This window comes from Fopius arisanus, unplaced genomic scaffold, assembly GCF_000806365.1.
Source record: "Fopius arisanus strain USDA-PBARC FA_bdor unplaced genomic scaffold, ASM80636v1 scaffold00001, whole genome shotgun sequence".
Classification (NCBI taxonomy): domain Eukaryota; kingdom Metazoa; phylum Arthropoda; class Insecta; order Hymenoptera; family Braconidae; genus Fopius; species Fopius arisanus.
The window spans coordinates 1,054,205-1,072,299 of record NW_011887740.1 but is presented as its reverse complement, the minus strand read 5'-3'; the positions used below and the strand labels follow the sequence as shown (position 1 = coordinate 1,072,299).

Here is an 18,095-nt window from a genome sequence, read left to right as displayed (position 1 = left end):
AAGATATTTTTAATAACTGTTAATTCGTTCAAACACAAATAATCAGCAGTCGGAGGCTTTGAAATCAGCTCGTCAAAAATTCCAGTCAGTGGAATCTGAGGCATCGAAGAGCTCAGAGTTATTAAAAGGGAAGCTGGAGGGATACTACTGAAAAGTCGCTGAGTCGGCTAACGACAGATACCCCAGCATTGCGTGTGGTGCCCTCCCTCTTATGGGGTCGGCTACTACGATGCCGCTGGGGTCATTCAAACCCCCAGAACTGAGCCTCTACTTTGGTCAATCCTCTTTGGGGTGAATGTTATTTTCTGCGTTACGAAATTGGTGTTCACTGAGATTGAAAAATTCGAAATTTCTAGAAAAGTATCAGGAGTGCATGAACATCGAGGAAGTATTCACTGGAATTAAAAAATTTGAAATTTTCAAAAATGTATCAGGAGAGCATTTTGCGCCCTCTCTCTCTTGAGATGAGGTACTACAATGCTGGTGAGTTCACTCAAATCCCCAGAACTGAGCCTCTACTTTTATTTAGTCAATCCTCTTTGCTCTCTACTGAGTCTACTCTATCCCTTCGACGGAAATAATAGAAAATCCGGCTTTGACCAGATACCTACCTTACCACGACAGCTGGGCCCCATGTCCAGCAATTGTAGCAATTGCGGCAAGTGTCAGTACCTCCCCCGCCGCTAGCTCCCCCTTGTTGTCACCCAGCAACCAACGAAAATACACATTTTTTGCATATGGTCCCAAGTGTCGTGAGTCAGTCGGTAGGTCTTGAATAATCCTCTGAATAAATAAATATTCCCGTGTCAATCCACCCTTACACCCCCACAACAGTGATAACTGTCAGGACTCGCCCTTGTCACCGCACCCCATCCCCCCGAGATGACGTATCGAGCCTAGGTCCATGTACACAAATACCTCATCCCCATGCCCAATCCATATTGTGCATCCGTCAGGGAAGAATCATCCCCAACGGGTACGACCTTCACAGCGCGTCTCCCCGTTAATCTCGTCACCCGGAAAAATCGGATAATTCAAACAAAGTGATAGTGCGTGCTCGGGGTGGAGGTAATGCTCGTGTCACGTTCGTCAGGGCGTGTACATGCATAACAGATACATATACGGTGAGAGTGAGAAAATTCCTAGTCAATACTCATGGGGGAAAAAAAAAACAGGGAAATAGTTGAGTAATAGTCGCCCTGACATCGGTATTGTTTCGTTGAGACCGTCACCTAAGGATAATACCGGTGGGGTGATAACGGATAGGTGATAAGGACGAGTCGTAGTGAATTTATCATTTCGTTAATTTTTTGTTTGCCCGTGAAAGGGTAGGACCAAACCTATTATCCCGAACCAGACAGCGCGCGCATGTCTCAGCTCACGTTATCGCCATTTTGTAGGTGAATATAACTCGCTTGAAAAAAAGACATTTCACTTCAAGTTCAGTGGATTTGTGCCCAGGGAATCGTCGAGGTAGGGCTACTATTCGAATCGGGATTCCATCAATGGGCCTGGGGTTTCAGGGTTTGAACATTTTTTTTTTCTACCATCAGGGGAGAGGGAAATGCAGTTGTGCACGCAGTGTCTGGGTTTTGGAGGAATTCAGCTGAATGGAATAGAAACCACTGGGGACGGTGTGTTCAATTGATTATTTTGGGTTTCTCTTTTGATTATTCTTTGGGCTCGGGATTTATCAGTGTCTGGGTGTTTTACAGGGATGGGGGGAGTTTGGGCGAGGATTTTACTGGGATTTCATTCGGTTTTACTGGGGTATCTCGGGGAGTTATGATTTTCAAACAGGGGATTTAATTTTATTTGTCTTTGTTGATTGAGGAAATTTGGGTTTTGGTCGTTTACGTGAAGTGAGAGACACTATTTCATTTCTTTGTGTAAATCGTTTCTTCTAGGGAGTTAGATTTTTTTTGTTGAAAGATAGATTTCTGAGTGAGGGAATTCTCTTCAAGTATCGAGGATTATTCGACGAGGGGATTTAATTATGAATTTTTCGTCGATTATAGTTTGAAGTTGGTGAGGTGTAACTGCAGCGCAATATTTTTAATTGAATGCAGTCGTTAGTGGCCGATCCCTGATTACATATCTACAATATTTTAACTCTCTTGTATGTTTTCTAACCACAGTCACTTCAGGATATGTGTCACAGCATTCCTAGGAATGACGCGAACGATTTCGTTGGGAATCGAATTTAGTAGTGAAGTGATGAAACATTGAAACTATCATATTTTATGATGAAAGAAGTTTCGCTGCTGGTGGGAGAACTAACTTGAAATTGGGAAGAAATGGAAAGAGTTCGCATCATTCTTACCCCGACCAATTCACTATTCTCTTTAATTATGGATTTATCTCGGCAGAGAGTGGGTTTAGGAGGAAATCCTAGCAATATCTTTCGTGGCGAAGGAAACAATCCAATTTATGGATACTAGGGACACTTATTAACTATGCATTATATTGTGTACGATTTACAAAATTAGAAAAAACAGATAGTTACAGTAATATTTTAAAAGTATTAGGAACAAGAATAATGAGAAAAATTAGAGAACAATCTGCAAAATGAAAAATTAATAAGAACTGAGATGAGAAAAACTTGGAGATGATTGGAAATGAGGAAAAATATGATAATTTTACACCAGTTTTATTTTAATCAATCCAATTCGATTCAATTATCTGTCGGAATGCATTTCAGCGAGATTGCCCTTGGCCCTGAGGATTACGTATTTATTGTGTGGATAATTAATTTGGAATTTTTTAAGTAGCCTGATGATGATTTGAATGATAATTCTCACAGGGATTCCAGAGTGACGCGGGAATAGGACGGACCGGATGATGGACTGACAAGGGATACCGAAGTGGAACACATGAGAAGAGAGTAAAGAAATTCACTTGGTGGTGGGGTGGAGCCAATTACGCCTGGACGAGATAACAGACATTTGGGTGAATCTGACATAGCTACCATGCCGATGGGACCCAGGCCTGGTAGTCTCAAGGATCCGGAGATTGCCGAGCTCTTCGAGAAGAACGACCCCGAGAAAATTTTCGAAGATCTCAGGGAGATTGGACATGGTAGCTTTGGGGCTGTTTATTATGCACGATGCCTACTCACCGAGGAAATCGTTGCCATCAAGAAAATGTCGTATTTGGGGAAACAGACGGTGGATAAGTGGCAGGATATACTCAAGGAGATAAGATTCTTGAGACAGTTGAATCATCCGAATACCATTGAATACAAGGGGTGCTATCTCAGAGATCATACAGCATGGGTGAGACCAATTATTCTGCATTACGCTTGTTAATTTATTATCTCCCATGTTCTTTTTATTTTAATTTTTTAATTTTTTAAATGTCTACATTTAGGAGAAAACGCATTCTGAAACCTCCAATCATCTGATTTCTCTTCATCGTAATTCATAAAAATTTCGAAAATTCATAAAGTACTAAGTGAATTCCCACAGAATAATAAAAGTACCTGTATCAATTAATCCACAGAAACTTTGCCAACCAATTTCTCATCAGAAGTTGCTCGCCAGTTACTCGTTAGCCCCTGACTGACTATTTAATAATGACTTTCCAGCTCGTTATGGAGTATTGTGTTGGCTCAGCCTCCGATATAATTGAAGTACACAAACGGCCATTAAAGGAAGACGAAATAGCAGCAATTTGTGAGGGTGTTCTGCGTGGCTTGCATTATCTTCACTCTCTCGGTAGAATACATCGTGATGTCAAAGCTGGAAACATCTTATTGACTGAAAATGGCACTGTCAAACTCGCTGATTTTGGCTCAGCCAGTATAAAGTGTCCAGCCAACAGTTTCGTGGGGACACCTTACTGGATGGCGCCAGAGGTGATTCTGGCTATGGACGAGGGCCAATATGACGGCAAGGTCGACGTATGGTCATTAGGAATCACGTGTATAGAATTGGGTAATGCATCTCTACTGCTTTCTACCGATCTTTCATCTCTGACTTCTTTCAATTCGTCTCAACTTCCTGCTTCTTATCGCACTGTTGGCAGATTAGTGGAATTGTTTTTTCTCATTTGTGATGGGATTTTTTTTTTGCCCACAGCCGAGAGGAAGCCACCGTATTTCAACATGAATGCGATGAGTGCACTCTATCATATTGCCCAGAATGATACGCCAACGTTAAATTCACCAAACTGGGCTGATGTTTTTGGAAATTTTGTCGAGGTTTGCTTGACGAAGAGTCCTAATGAGAGGCCATCGTCTGGTAAATTATTATCGGTAGGTTAAAGGATTTAAGATTATAAAATTGGCTAGTTTAAAATTTTATGGAATCATGATGATTTTTGTTTCATTTTCTATTCATTTCATTTTATATTCGTTTCATTTTATATTCATTTTGTAGGAGTTTTAAAAATTACATATAATAATTGCATTTGGAAATTTCATCGTAAAAAAAGGAAAATTTAAAAATTATCTAAAAAATTCTAAACAAAAACCAGGAATTTTGCTTCTTTTCAAAACATCCAAGAACTTTCCAAGAAATCCTTGAGATTGCACCTCAACATGTAATAGCGGCAATGGAAACAATTTGTTTAATTATCGCTAGAAATTCTCAAGTTTTCTTCTCGCAATTATTATGATTATTATTATTTCCATATGCACCACGTTCACCAGCTAATTAAGATGAATTTCTCTCTCAGCACGGTTTCGTGACAAGGACACGATCCCCTCAAGTGCTGACTGACCTGGTTCAGCGAACAAAAGGGGCAGTTCGTGAGTTGGACAATTTGAACTACCGAAAAATGAAAAAAATTCTAATGATCGATGCATGTGAGAGCGAGAGTCAAGTGGGAGATGCTGATGACACACCAGACGAGCAAACAGGTGGTGACAGCAGCAAGAGCAATTCCATAACGTCAGAGCACTCGATTCACTCGATGGGGGTGTCAGCGAGCTCTCAAAGTTCCTCAACCAACAGTTTACCACTGCCCAACGTCAATGACACCAACGACTATTCCTCTGGATCAGTGAGAAATCGTCACAAGGTATCAGCAGGTGTTACTGCCAATTTACTGGAGCACGGTGCCAATAATTTTGCAACAATAAGAACAACATCGATTGTCACGAAACAGCAGAAGGAACACATGCAGGAGGAGATGCACGAGCAGATGTCTGGGTATAAAAGAATGAGAAGAGAGCACCAGGGTGCCCTTGTTAAGCTGGAGGAACGCTGCAAAATGGAGGTAGAGTCACACAAGCAACTCCTCGATAAGGAGTACGAAACCCTTCTTCAGCAGTTCAGCAAGGAACTCGAGAAACTCCAGTTCAGGCATCTCCAAGAGATGGAGCGCAAGCTCAAGCAAAATCAAAATGCTGAGAAGAAGCTGCAGAAGGAGATCATCAGCAGACAGGAGGCTGATCGCAAGGCACTCGAGACACAGCAGAAGCGCGAGTACAAGGCGTATAAGGAGAGGTGGAAAAGAGAACTCTCTCAGGATGAGGTTACCCCCAAACGTCAACGTGATGCAACCCTTCAGAGCCAGAAGGATAATCTCAGGCAGATGGAGGCTCAGGAGGAGCAGCGACTCGCTAGGGGACAGAGAGAGTACCTCGATCTGGAGATACGAAAATTTCGGAGAAAAAAATTGCTCATTTTTCATAGTCTTGAACAGGAGCTTCTGCGTGAGGAACTGAATAAACGCCAACAACAATTGGAACAGGCGCACGCGATGTTGCTGAGACACCACGACAAAACCCAGGAATTAGAGTATAGACAACAAAGAGCAGTGCATTCACTGCGAGAAGAGCAGATTCAGCGTCAGCATGCCACAGAACTCTGCAATCAGCAGGAGTACATGCAACGGGCTGAGAGAGATCTCCGTAAGAAGCATGCACTTGAATTGAAACAACAGCCCAAGAGTCTGAAGCAGAAGGAGACGCAGATCAGAAAGCAGTTCAGGGAAACGTGCAAGATACAGACACGCCAGTACAAGGCATTCAAAGCCCAAATTCTGCAGACGACGCCGAGGGATGAACAAAAAGCCGTTATTAAGAAATTGAAGGAGGAACAGAGGCGAAAGTTGGCGTTACTTGGTGATCAGTATGAGCAAAGTATTGCTGAGATGCTTCAGAAGCAGAGCATCAGGTTAGACGAGTCACAGGAGCTTGAATGCCATCATCTCAAGGAGAGGCTTAATTACGAGCTAGAGATATTGATGGCCTATCAGTCAAAGAATAAAATGCAAGCGGAGGCCCAGCGCAATCGTGAACGACGCGAGTTAGAGGATCGTGTATCAGTCAGACGGGCTCTGCTAGAACAAAAAATGGAATTAGAAACTCAGGAATTCCTTCAAGAACGTAGCGAAAGGATACGTTTGTTGCATGAGAGACAGGAACGTGAGTTACAACAATTCGATGAGGAGAGTGCGCGAGTTGGATTTAGGTGACAAATCTATTTTAAGATATTATTTATCATTTCGATTATTAGTAATTTAACTCAATGGTTTCAGATTATTTACCGTCAATGTTTTTGATTTTCAGTGCTCTAGCAATTGCCGAAGCATCTAAAGAGTCTTACCCAGACGACGAGAGCCTGAGTGGTTCAATGCTGAGTCTAGCCCACAGCAATAGCTCCACGTCATTTCCTCCAAGTAGTCTTTAATTACAATAATCGTCAATATACCTAATACGGCCACACGTTCAACAACGACTCGTGCACTACAATGAGTCGATAGTACAGTGGGACTAATTACTATTATTTCTCTCGTTTATTTCTTTTTATATAGAAACTCAGATCAGTAGTAAATTGGTAAAATGAAGATTAATTAAAAATCTACTTGTAGACTCTTCTGAGAATATCTGTTGGGGTGAATCAATTTAGCAAAAATCATTAGAACTTTTGAAGAGAATTCAATATTTTTTTTTTATCTCAGCATTTTTATTTGCACTTATAGTGCCCGAGATATTCGCAAGAAAAACCTCTTGAAATTTGCACTGCTGGAAAATTCTTTCAAGGATATTTGACAAACAATCTGCTCTTTACCACTTCACCACTGGAGTTTCCTCTGACAAAACTTACGGGAAGATTCATTATTGGTTGAGAAGGAGAATTTTCTCTGTATGAGAACGTTAGCGTTATTGTGTACGTGTGTAGTTCCTTTTCGAGTCCCCCAATCAGGGAGAAACAGTGGAATTTGATTCGGGGGTGAAGAGACAGACTCCGACGACCACAATGGGATCCACTATCTGGCCATCATCTGTTTCGAGGTCTGTTTCATAATTTATCTTCATGTCAGTCGATCGTCAATCGAGAATCAGTTGATTGTGCCACGTTATTTGTTCTCATGATTTTCCATTATCAGCACTATCTTCTGTAAACTAATTTGTGAAGTGGTAAATGTAGAGTGAGGAAAATGTTGGCCGTCAAATGATCGTTGGAATTTTTTAGATTCAAGTTTTAAAAATTACCGTTTTTCAAACTTAATTAAAAAATCACGAAATTATATTTTTTAATTGAAATTGATTCAATTACTGAATTCAATGGAATTCTGTAGTCAAGAAATAATTTGAAATTTCTGCAAATATTTCAGGGAATCATATCCACTTGGAAAAAATCTGTCAAAGATATTTTTATAATTTTCAGAATGCGTTCTTTACCACTCCACTACTGACTCAACCATTTATAAAAGTGAAGAAACGTTTTTACCACAATTTTGTTATATTTTCCATTGAACAATACCTTAATCATAAGCAAAAAGAACTCATCGATGTATTGTAATCCCACGTGGTAACAGTATGGAATTACAGTGAGGTGCAATACACCATGTGGTGGGCTCGGTAATTTTACAAATGAAAATTTTTACGCTTAATTATAATCAGTGTTCAGTAACGAACACATTAGGCTACAAAATTTCCTTTTTTATCACTCAATCTTCCGTTCAATTCCCTCTTTTCTTTTAATATGCTGTGATGTTACTTGACAAAATTAAAAGAAAAAGAAAATTTAATAATTACGATAACAGTAATCTGAATCTCAATGTCGTCGTCAAGCGTCGTGTACATAGTGTCTACCGACTATTTTATACGCAAAGATGGGATTAAGTGAATTCACCCTTCGATGAACGATTTGAGAGGCCAGACAGCGGTTTTTAGGTAAATGAGTTAATTATTAAATGATACTAGTGACCAAACCCCTGGTCAACTCCAGTTATGTTGATTACCACGAGAATGACATTTGTTTGTATTATAAGTAATTGCTGCGAGTATATACCAATCAACTATTAATAGATTAAATACAGTTCCATTAAGTAAAAGATTGAAACTAAAGTAATTAACGGTATGGTAATAGTATGATAATATTATCAGCAGACAACAATAATAATATTCTAACGATAGTACCATTAATTAATACTGCTCTTTGCTATCCTCGCCGTTAAGATTTTAGAGTGAGAGTCTTTTTTATGAACATTGAGACGCGTTTGCTACTTTTCCGGGATTATCCGGAGCTTGCTCGGTGTTTTCAGAGGGCGAATCATTTTTTTTTTTCAGTCCGCATACATTTTATTCATTTGCGGAATCAATTCATTACCTCTTGTGGGAGTCTTGCAGGGGAGATTTTTCAAGGGTTTCTATTCTTCATTTTTGAACGTCTTGTTTTAGATGTTTCTAAAAATCATTTATCTGCGGGAGATCATGCACGTTGGGTGCGTTAATTTTGTTTTTATTTATCTTAGTGGAGAATTTTCATTTTTCAGGATTTTTTCACCTGCAGGATTTGAAAATAATATTATAACCCGAATTATAAAATAATAGAGGCCCTGTCAGGGAAATTCACGTAGGAAAAATTTAATGAATTGGAGAAATTACAAAGAAAATCTATGAAATTGAAATATAGTATATTTCGTCATTGGGCCGGTGGGAATTTTCCTGGTGATTGTGAGTTTACAGTCTGAGTTCTTTTCGGCCGAGTGATGAACAATATTTTTTGTCATTCACGGACTGAGCGACAAAAAAAAATCAATATTCATTGAATATTTCTTACCTGCAGTCCGCCACGATTATCATTAGCAATTATTAGCGAAAATCAAACATCATTCACACGTTCAATTCTAAAAATGTTGAAATCTGCAAGACAACCACATTAATTAGATAGTTTTAATTACTGAGCAATCGATTTCATCAGGAAAATTTGTGCACTGATAGAATGATTAATTCATTCCAAACAAATGTTTATAGTTTTATTGAATATCCATCAATTAATAAAACTATTGATGTTAGAAGAAAGTGTCAAATCACCTTTCTAATCAAAAATTTAATTACCTATAAAAACGTTCTCTAGCATTCCATCCTACATCAATAATTTTCAAAGTAAATCCATAATTCAAATTCTCACTTTACTACTGAGGTATCAAGAAAAATAATTAGTTAAAGAGTAATTTTTTGTATTCCATTCTATCAGTGCTGACATTGATATTCGGCTGTCGGCACTTCAACGGTATCAAATGCCGGTGCTACATACCAAACCGCATCGAAGGAACATAAAAAAAATCAACAACAAATGAAATCCTCAATGATGATAAGCGAGCTCATGTCTCTTCATGAAACTGTTCTTCAGCAATTGAATGAATTAGCGAGAAATATATAAAAAAAGATCAGGTGTAGTGGAAATGATTGTAGTGGCTCAACATTTGAGGCATCTTGTTCTGAGCAACGAAGAGATAATCAAATGAATGAGTAACAATATTTATTACATATTTTATACAAGTCTTCCCGTACATATCTTTTATTATCAACAACGACGATACAAGATTATTCAATTTCTATCCATTTATACATATATAAAATAAATGTAAATCAATTTCCAAAGGTTTTCGACGAGAGGAGAAGGTAGACTTCGAAATATGCCAGAGGCAGTTTGCAAATTAAATTGACGCTTTCTTTGTGTTTTTTTAATTGTTACTTCTGGATTTATTGAGTGGGAGAGAAGGTGGTGGGTCGCAAAATACGACAGTGCATCTCTCGGATGAGGGGAACGGTGTACGCCACGCATTCATCCCAACCTGGGGAACGCCAGGCACTTTCACGAGTCTCTTTTCTCGATTGCAGGTCCTTGTAGCCTAATTACGAGCAACAAAATCATTATTTTCTGAGGACAAATCAATTTTGTGTCCACGGGGGAACTCATATTCAGGAGAAATCATCGAATTCCATTTTGTTCACCAATTACAAAATCCATTTGAAATATTTAAGTGATGATATTCTAATTTTCACATAAAAAAAGGTAAAAATTTAGGTGAAAATTATTTTAAATGATTTGATTATTTAATTGTGGTTCGGAGTTGATTAATTACTTAAATTGTTTAAACTCAATTCCGTTTTTATGAATTATCAGTTAAAAATGAGATTTTCGTATTTATAATTTCCTTTCTATTTTTTGTTCGTGAAAAGTCCAGGGATTCTCAAAATATTCAATAATTTATTTTCCAAGCCCATGGATAATTAGAATTATTGAAAATTGTGAAAATTCAAAAGACTGCATTCAACACTTCTGAACAATTAATACAATAACCCGATTCAACTGTAAAGATATTAATAGCTTACACCAGATATGATGTACATTGTACAATCTCCCAATCTGTGAAAAATATCCGGCGAACGGCTCGTCATTATTTCTCCTATGATTAATGGCTCTAGCCCAGTTATTTCCCCACTCGATCATAGTGCCGGGTCTGAGTCTGTAGCTACGTATTTCATAAATATTTGGTCCTGCTCGGTTAACAATCTGCGGCCAAAAGCTAAATGCCAGCAGATACTGGAGATGTCGAGAGCGGAGATAATTGCCGCGCTCTTTGAGTAATCGCTGATAAGACTGGAGGGTACCGAGGAAAACAAAACACCACAAACATCATTAGACAAGAGGTAAAGGGCAATAAGTTGACTTCCCTACTCGAGGTCCCGATGAATATCTCTGAATCTAAGAGAACTAAAGAATTTTTTTTCAGGACTTGTTTTGTAGAGTGGAATGAGAACTCCAAAAAGATATCTACAAAAATTGCACTACCTCTTTAAGATTCAGATATATGTCTCGAAAAGAAATCATAATTTAGGAATAAGTGTATTAATAATTCGTAATTATTCCATTCTTTCGGTGATTAAATTCGGCTCAATCAAATTTTACTGGTGGAAACAAAAAAAATAGAGGTGGACCTTAGGTCTCGTTAATTATCGTACCTCATCCTTCGATAAATGTAATTGTGCGTGGTCGACTCTCTCGTATCCCCCAGTGTACTGCCAGAGGTGTATCGCCTGATCTAGATCTCCAACTTCGACTGTCCAGGAAGCGACCAGTTCGTGGTTCAACTCACCCTTCTTGGAATGGATAAGATCGACGTTCTCCTGGCTGCAATACCCAACAATCACCAACCAATGTGCAAAGAAAAGAATTAGTTTTCATGATTACTTCATCATTAGAGAGACAGAAAATTTCTCAATTTCAGTTGAGGTATTTCCGGAGTTCATACTTGTGAAAAAATTCACAATATACCAGAGACGTTAATTTTAAACTGCATATTGTTGGGCACTTTGAAAAGGTATTCTCAAAATTTCAAAGACTTTAGTCCCGTCGTTTTTTTATATATACACCGGTTTTTTAAGTTTTTGAATAATTTTTTTTTTCATTTCATCATCATTTCCCAACTCACAATGTTCTTGAAGTTTCAGTAATAGTTTTTCCATGTAATCACCTATAGATAGTTTAAATATAGAGTCTCTACCGCATATTCCCAAATGTAAACACTACAATGGAATATCTTGAAATTAATGAGCATAAATGACTTTCTCACTTATTCTCACATTACCATTAAAAGATTTTTTTCTCTGCATCCAGCCAAGATGTTTTTCCCAATAATTTCAAGGGATTTCGTCAAAATGAAATTGACAATTTTTCGGGGAAGCAGATAGAGATATTTACGGGAATTGCTAAAAATTTGCATTAATATTTCGTATTTAAAGGGAAATTCAGGTTTTTTAATTAAACGAAGGAAGGCGTTTCGAGCCTTCTGGGAATTCAAAGATTTTTCCTCAAAGTAAGAAGTCTTTTTTTAACGATCACAAGATTAAAAGATAAATAATTCGTAGTTACTAGTTCTTGATGTATTTGTCGTATGAATCTGGTCGGATGTTATGCGTGTGCAATGCATAAATGACCTCTTTATCCGATAGCATACGGGAGTGAGACTCCTTGGTTGGTTCCATTCTCCGGACACCTAATTTGCTAAGCCAGCCTTCGCTGTCCTGGCATGTCGTTGATTTACTCACGAATCTGGACAGAATTAGATTCATTGAAAAATCCTAGAAAATATACGGCTTAAATCCAGCGAATGCCATTGCAGCCGTCAGGCTCATTAAACTATTAACGATATTCTACTTTCAATTAACTTCATTACCACCAAACTAATTGATGTGAAACGGGTATTAAACTGGATTTTATGTAGAGATTTCACACATGCAATTTTCTCGAACGTATTCACTTCAAATTATTTGTTTTTTCTCATCGTACAAAAGATGCAAATCCTTTTCTCTTCATTCGGTCTTAATAATTCTCGTGGAACAAGAGAATCTCTTTCTGGAGAAAGGCTTTTTTCCTCAGTGTGAGCTGAACATTTACGACACATTACGAGCAATAATGGAGAAAAAGTATTTAATACTTCACGGCTGAGTATTCAGTATTCAAATGAACATTTAAATAAACAAAATATTTAGTTTTCCCATCACGATTTTAAATTCTGGATGAGATATTTTCTGAATATTTTCTCATTCGAAATAAATCGTTTTTTTCAGAATGAATTTATTCTCGTGATAAATCATGCACGAGTATTCTAGTAACATCACGATACTGCAATGACAAAGTGCGACCGAAATTTGATCTAATTTGGCAGAAGGCCCTGGAGCAGTGGCCTGAGGAATTCCCCTCCAACAACTCTGTTCATCATGAAATAAATAATAAATTAATTCCATCAACAATCAGAAAATAAACGCCAAAGAGCTCTAACTCCGTGACAAAAAAAAATAAACAGAATAGAGCGATAATGGAATAATCGTGATAATGTGTACCGAGTGGCAGTCAAGATCGGCAGATTTGTTTTTCCAATCACCGGCCCCGTGACTCTGCATGCCCCAATGACACCGGCGGCCATGATCACTCGATAAACAATTATCAGTCGTCAACAATAGCTCGATTTAAACTACTCAGCAGTTGTGTTGCTAAATCCTCGTGCTCCAAAAGCAAAAGTTCGACTTTCAGTTTTAATCGAGTCAGCTGTGATGGATTTTTACAGACTGGGGGAACTTTGGAGTCTGCAGCGTCGCCAGTGGTTCAACTGACAACTCCAAAATCTGACAATTCCACGAATAACCGAGGGCACATGGTCGTGACGATAATCCAGGCATCTGTCTTGACAGCTGAACCTGCTGAAGACTGCAGGTTCTAGTAAATATTTACTGGACAATCTTTGTTTAAATTTTTATAGTCAATAATTTAAAAAAGTAGCTGCTAAACGATCACATCCAGTTTAAAATTTTCTATTCTGAATTTGAGATAGAAATTTTCCAAATTTAAATAACTTCTCACGTATTTAAATAGAGCCTCACGAATTAAATTGTTTTTTTATCAACGACTCAATACTCCAAATAGAAATAAAAACGTTAGAAAATAAATAAATTAAATAAATTTAAAATTAATTTTTCTTAATAAAAATTGTTTGGGGTTGAAGCCGCATCATTCAATACAGCCCAAAAAAATTTAATTCGACTGTGCGTTTTGTATTCGAGGAATAATTACGGGAAGTTCATAAATTTACATAATTGAGAATAGTTAGGGTGGAAAATATATAGTTATATTTTAGCTGTTGCAGAGTGCAATCAGTCAAGTGAGGGTGTATACTGCCAGAAGATCGTGCTTTAATCTGGGCTATTTTACAGCGCATAAACTTTTTACAGAGGCGTCAATCCGATCAATCTATCAGAAAACTTGAAAACCCGGTAATTTTTACTAAAAGGGGGCGGACCATCCTTAAGTATTCTCTTAAATTATTGATCTATCTCGAAAACTAGTCTTTTTATAGTAAAATATTAAAATGCTTTTATGGGACTTTTATTATCGAATTTCCAAGAGAAAAGGTCTCTCGTCGTTTTCTTCTAAAATCATTTTTATATCAATCGATATTTGCGCACAAGGGAGAATTTAAATAATTTTTTTACATAGACTCTCATATAATTTTATTCGGAGGGAATTACTCTTGAAGAAATTCAAAATGAATGGAGGTAATTATAAATAGTTTTGAATTAGTTGAAATAATTACAGATTCTATAAAGAAAATTCAACATCTGGAAACATTTTTGGAGTTCCTTCGATTATTAGGAGAGAAGTTGAATTTATAAATAATTATCGTAGAACCTTTCTCATGAAATATTAATAGTACATTTCAGTCCCGAGCAAGAGTTTTATCAAAAGTTATTTTTCATTCATCAGCTCTCAAAATCCTCTGCAATAATCCTCTTCAATTCTCGAATACTCTAGTCCCTTAATATTCCAAATGTCGGACTAAAATCTCCAGTTCCCTCCACTACAACGAAAATTCAAAAAAAAAAAATCAACAGAAACAACCGTTTCAATCCACTTGTGCCCCAAAAATCCCAACGGATTAACTCTCCAGGAAAAACACTAATAAATGATATCATAAAAATAACCAATAGAATTCTTCATACAATTCCACTAAAACTTCGATCCAATTTCCGTAAAAGCTGAAGAATTTTCTACTAAAGCCCCATACACCCACATCTTATGTCCAATAAACCGGGAGACCTGATTAACTCGTCATGAAACAAGTAAAATCCCTTTGAAAAGTCTTTTTAAATCCATAAAACGTCACTTTCCGGACCTGGCCCTGGAACCCTGAAACCGAAAATCGAAAAAATCACCTCCCCCTCATAATCCAGACACTTGTACCCTCCCCTCGCCCCTGGTCCCACCATCAGCATGCCTTGGAGAATGTTTCCACCCCCGAAAAGTCATGCGCCCCCTCAAGCCCACCAATCAACCCCTCAATAAAAAGGTCAAGAAACGTCTGTAACTCCTCATGCAGTCTCCGAGCTATTTACAACCCCCTACTCCCAGAGGGATGGGCCGATGAGGGGTTGAGGGGTTGAGGGATCGAGGAATCGAGGGGTATGATCCCCCACCCTGGCGGAGGGTTCGTCGGGGTGGATCGAACTGGAGCGCGCGTCGTACCACCACCTCTCCCTGAGCAAAAGGCAATGAGCCCGAGGGAGAGAGCCCGATGTTCCCCAACGCAAACTAGAAGAGAATGAAAAATACCACTGATGACGGAAAGGAGGGAGTCGTTGTCCTCGGATGAGTCCTCGTTCACCGTTTCCACCACCCGTTTCCACCCATCCCGTGCTCTCCCCCTCGGCTTCAAAACAGAAACACACAGAAACAGCCAGTGGTGAAACAGAAGTGACCAGAGCTCTGCCTCAGACGCACTCCACACCTCCATTCCCATTGTTTGTTTTTATTAATTCACCCTCGAGTGATTAATGAGAGCACTCCTGAGATCCGTTGGCGTAAGGTCCACGTGACAATCGGATAAACTGTGAAAAGTGACGGGAAATTTGTAACAGCGAGTGATGACGAAAGACATTCGATGGGATTGAGCTCTGGCACCGGAGAGTGGGAAAAATCCGGAAAAATTAAGGACAAACGGTGCCTCAAACAGGTAGGTGTGACAACTCATATTCCAGGGGAATTCAATTTAAAAAATAAAAAAAAAATAAACACATGTAATTAGTTTGTTGTCTCTCCCTTGACATCCGCTTTCATATCAATCAATGCTCGCTTTTTGGTTTGCTTTGTGTCTACCTGTACCAACCGCCTACCTGAGCAAACCGTGGATTCCGGTTTTATACAGCGATGCCATATCTATCCAATCGGTTATGATTCATCTCGTTTTTCCCCCGCTTTATCCCCTGGTGATGGAAATTCGTGGGGTTTAATGAGTGGAGTAACGGGAGTTCTGATAACATTGAGTTTTTATGTGAGAGGCACGCGGTTGTTTATTTAATATACCGTTGGGCTTTTATTTATGTAACAAATGGATGGAAGGCACGTGCAGTTGCGTTACGTAAGGTGTGCATAATGTGATAAATATGTTTGTTTGGTGGTAGGGAGTGGGGGGTTTTTTTTTGCCGGCGATTTTGGTGCTCGGGGTCTAGTGATGCGACTGATCGACGATGTAATGCATCTGGGCCTCGATCTGGCTGATAGATTTGGGGACAACTGGATACACCAGTCTGGGGGCACAAGGTACTCGTGATACGCTACTGGACGAGGTTGCGGGGCCCCGGGGACTTATCGCGATGTACGCGGTCCCAACTCCGGCCCTCGCGATCCTCTGTATCATGCTGGTAGACGCGTGGCCACTACATCCGCTGCCGCCTCACGAAGGTCAGTTCGTACTCCAACCCTCCACTCAAAAATATTTCTTATTTGTCATTATTATGGTTTTTTTCCCCTGGGGAAATAATACCGGTAAAAATTCTCCGGTAAAAATTCTCCGGTAAAAATTACCGGAAAAAATACCGTGGAAAAATTGGCTGGAAAAATTTCCATATTTCATTTTCCATATTTAAAAATTCATTCTGATGTCATATAATCAGTACGATATGATAAACATTGAAGATTCATTATAAATTACTTAATTATGGCTATTTATTAATTAACATTATCAAAATAAATCTCTAGAGACATTCAAATCAATTTTCTTCACCGTAAACAATTAACTACCGTAATAAATAATTTTTGTTTTACAGCGGTAAAGTACAGCGAAAAAAGCCTGAGAAGATTATATTGGAAAATTTTCCGGCGAAATTCCGATGGTGAAATAATTTCCAGAGATTTTTCTCCGGGGGAAACAATCCGGCGACCACTATTATTCCTTCTTTTATATCAAAGTCAGATTATTTCAATTAATAGAAAACAAGCAGCTTCTCATCAATGCCACTTTAAATAAATCACAGGTTTACAATAATCGGATTCGTTAAAATAGGATTTTCCGCACATGTATCGAACGATGTTTTATTGTACAACGTCGATAAATCGAAAATAGCACATAACGTGAGCAATTCGAGACGTCTCGATGTGATAAAATAAAATGCGTTCACTGATACGAGTGAAAAAATAGTTCATCTCTAGTATTGTTACAATATATTACAGCGTCATACTAAAATGTAATTAAAATAATGTAACTTATCAACCAGTGCGAGAATTGTAATTACACTCGTCAGAAAGTCCTTTTTTTCACGTCTATCGTACAAAATTGTTAAATACCCATGAAAAAAAAGAGTTCTGCGTGGAGCGTGCGAAAGAATCTCTCATCATAATTATTATGACAAAAAATGGTTTTTTCGCCAGTCTCATAACATTTTGTACGATACATATGAAGAACAAATAATTTCTAACGAGTGTAATTGCAGTCCTCACTTTCGGCTCTGTAACCATCACGTTCAGTAAAAATGCTCATTTTAAAGCAGAATTTTCCGCGACGTGCATTAAAACTGATAATTTAAAAAATTAAATATACACGATGTTCTAAAATTGTTAATAAATAAATTCAACAGTTAAAATTGCCCTTGGGGGTGGATAAACGCGTAAATAATCGACTTTTCTCATTTTGTGGTAGGAATCGTCAAGCGAACATTTATTGGGCATTATGGGCCCGCTTGGTACGATCATACGGCCCTCAGGGAGCGCAGAAGGTCCAGAAGGGCCGCCGACGACGACAGGGATCAGGCACTTGTGCTCAGTCTCCATGCACTTGATAGGTGAGTTTTTTCACGATATTAATATCAAAAATACATTTTTTACTCCCGAGAAAACCATTACTTATAAATATACTGGGAAAAGATCTCTGTGCCGGATTGGTAATCCAAATCCAGTTGGCTGAGCTCCAATTATCGATGAATATCTTATAAACGACGGGACATAGCGAAATTCGTATATGAATCCTTTTTTTAGTCCACACATCGCGCTACAAAAAAGATATCGACAAAAATTCCTCTATCT

General features: G+C 38.4%; 3 protein-coding genes across 10 annotated transcripts in view; 2 read left to right on the top strand and 1 right to left on the bottom strand.

Annotated features, from left to right (window-relative positions):
- The first annotated feature begins 639 nt into the window (after nucleotides 1-639).
- Tao (Serine/threonine-protein kinase Tao) lies at nucleotides 640-7,283 on the top strand. 7 transcript variants are annotated; one of them, XM_011306317.1, is made up of 7 exons: nucleotides 1,455-1,473; nucleotides 1,554-1,634; nucleotides 2,804-3,275; nucleotides 3,587-3,935; nucleotides 4,080-4,255; nucleotides 4,678-6,419; nucleotides 6,518-7,283. In XM_011306317.1, exons 3-7 carry the CDS (start codon nucleotides 2,970-2,972, stop codon nucleotides 6,636-6,638), a joined length of 2,694 nt encoding a protein of 897 aa, XP_011304619.1. In that variant the 5' UTR covers nucleotides 1,455-1,473; nucleotides 1,554-1,634; nucleotides 2,804-2,969; the 3' UTR covers nucleotides 6,639-7,283. The 7 variants fall into 7 exon arrangements, with proteins under 7 accessions (XP_011304284.1, XP_011304699.1, XP_011304538.1 ...); XM_011305982.1 differs by lacking the exons at nucleotides 1,455-1,473; nucleotides 1,554-1,634 and adding an exon at nucleotides 640-764; XM_011306397.1 differs by lacking the exons at nucleotides 1,455-1,473; nucleotides 1,554-1,634 and adding an exon at nucleotides 772-1,124.
- A 1,346-nt stretch (nucleotides 7,284-8,629) lies between these two features.
- Nipsnap (protein nipsnap) overlaps nucleotides 8,630-18,095 on the bottom strand; it is a 29,519-nt gene continuing 20,053 nt past the window's right edge. The window contains exons 1-5 of one of the 2 annotated variants that reach the window (XM_011305460.1): nucleotides 13,088-13,454; nucleotides 12,117-12,296; nucleotides 11,207-11,375; nucleotides 10,577-10,844; nucleotides 8,630-10,092 (exon numbers count right to left, since the gene is read on the bottom strand). In XM_011305460.1, coding sequence (XP_011303762.1) covers nucleotides 9,944-10,092; nucleotides 10,577-10,844; nucleotides 11,207-11,375; nucleotides 12,117-12,296; nucleotides 13,088-13,170 — 849 coding nt within the window. In that variant the 5' untranslated portion in view covers nucleotides 13,171-13,454 and the 3' untranslated portion in view covers nucleotides 8,630-9,943. Of the gene's footprint in view, nucleotides 10,093-10,576; nucleotides 10,845-11,206; nucleotides 11,376-12,116; nucleotides 12,297-13,087; nucleotides 13,455-18,095 lie in introns of those variants that run through there. The other variant, XM_011305545.1, reaches the window with a different exon arrangement.
- LOC105267045 (disintegrin and metalloproteinase domain-containing protein 10) overlaps nucleotides 15,363-18,095 on the top strand; it is a gene marked incomplete in the record, with an annotated part of 12,748 nt that continues 10,015 nt past the window's right edge. Inside the window, 3 exon segments of the mRNA XM_011305666.1 lie at nucleotides 15,363-15,750; nucleotides 16,199-16,478; nucleotides 17,713-17,854. Of these exon segments, the coding sequence (XP_011303968.1) occupies nucleotides 16,391-16,478; nucleotides 17,713-17,854 (230 nt within the window).

Coding starts and splice junctions, on each gene's coding strand:
- Tao (XM_011305982.1), top strand. CDS start 2,970: ATGCCGATGGGACCCAGGCCTGGTAGTCTCAAGGATCCGGAGATTGCC. Junction 3,276..3,586: donor TCAGAGATCATACAGCATGG/GTGAGACCAATT, acceptor ATGACTTTCCAG/CTCGTTATGGAGTATTGTGT. Junction 4,256..4,677: donor CGTCTGGTAAATTATTATCG/GTAGGTTAAAGG, acceptor TTTCTCTCTCAG/CACGGTTTCGTGACAAGGAC.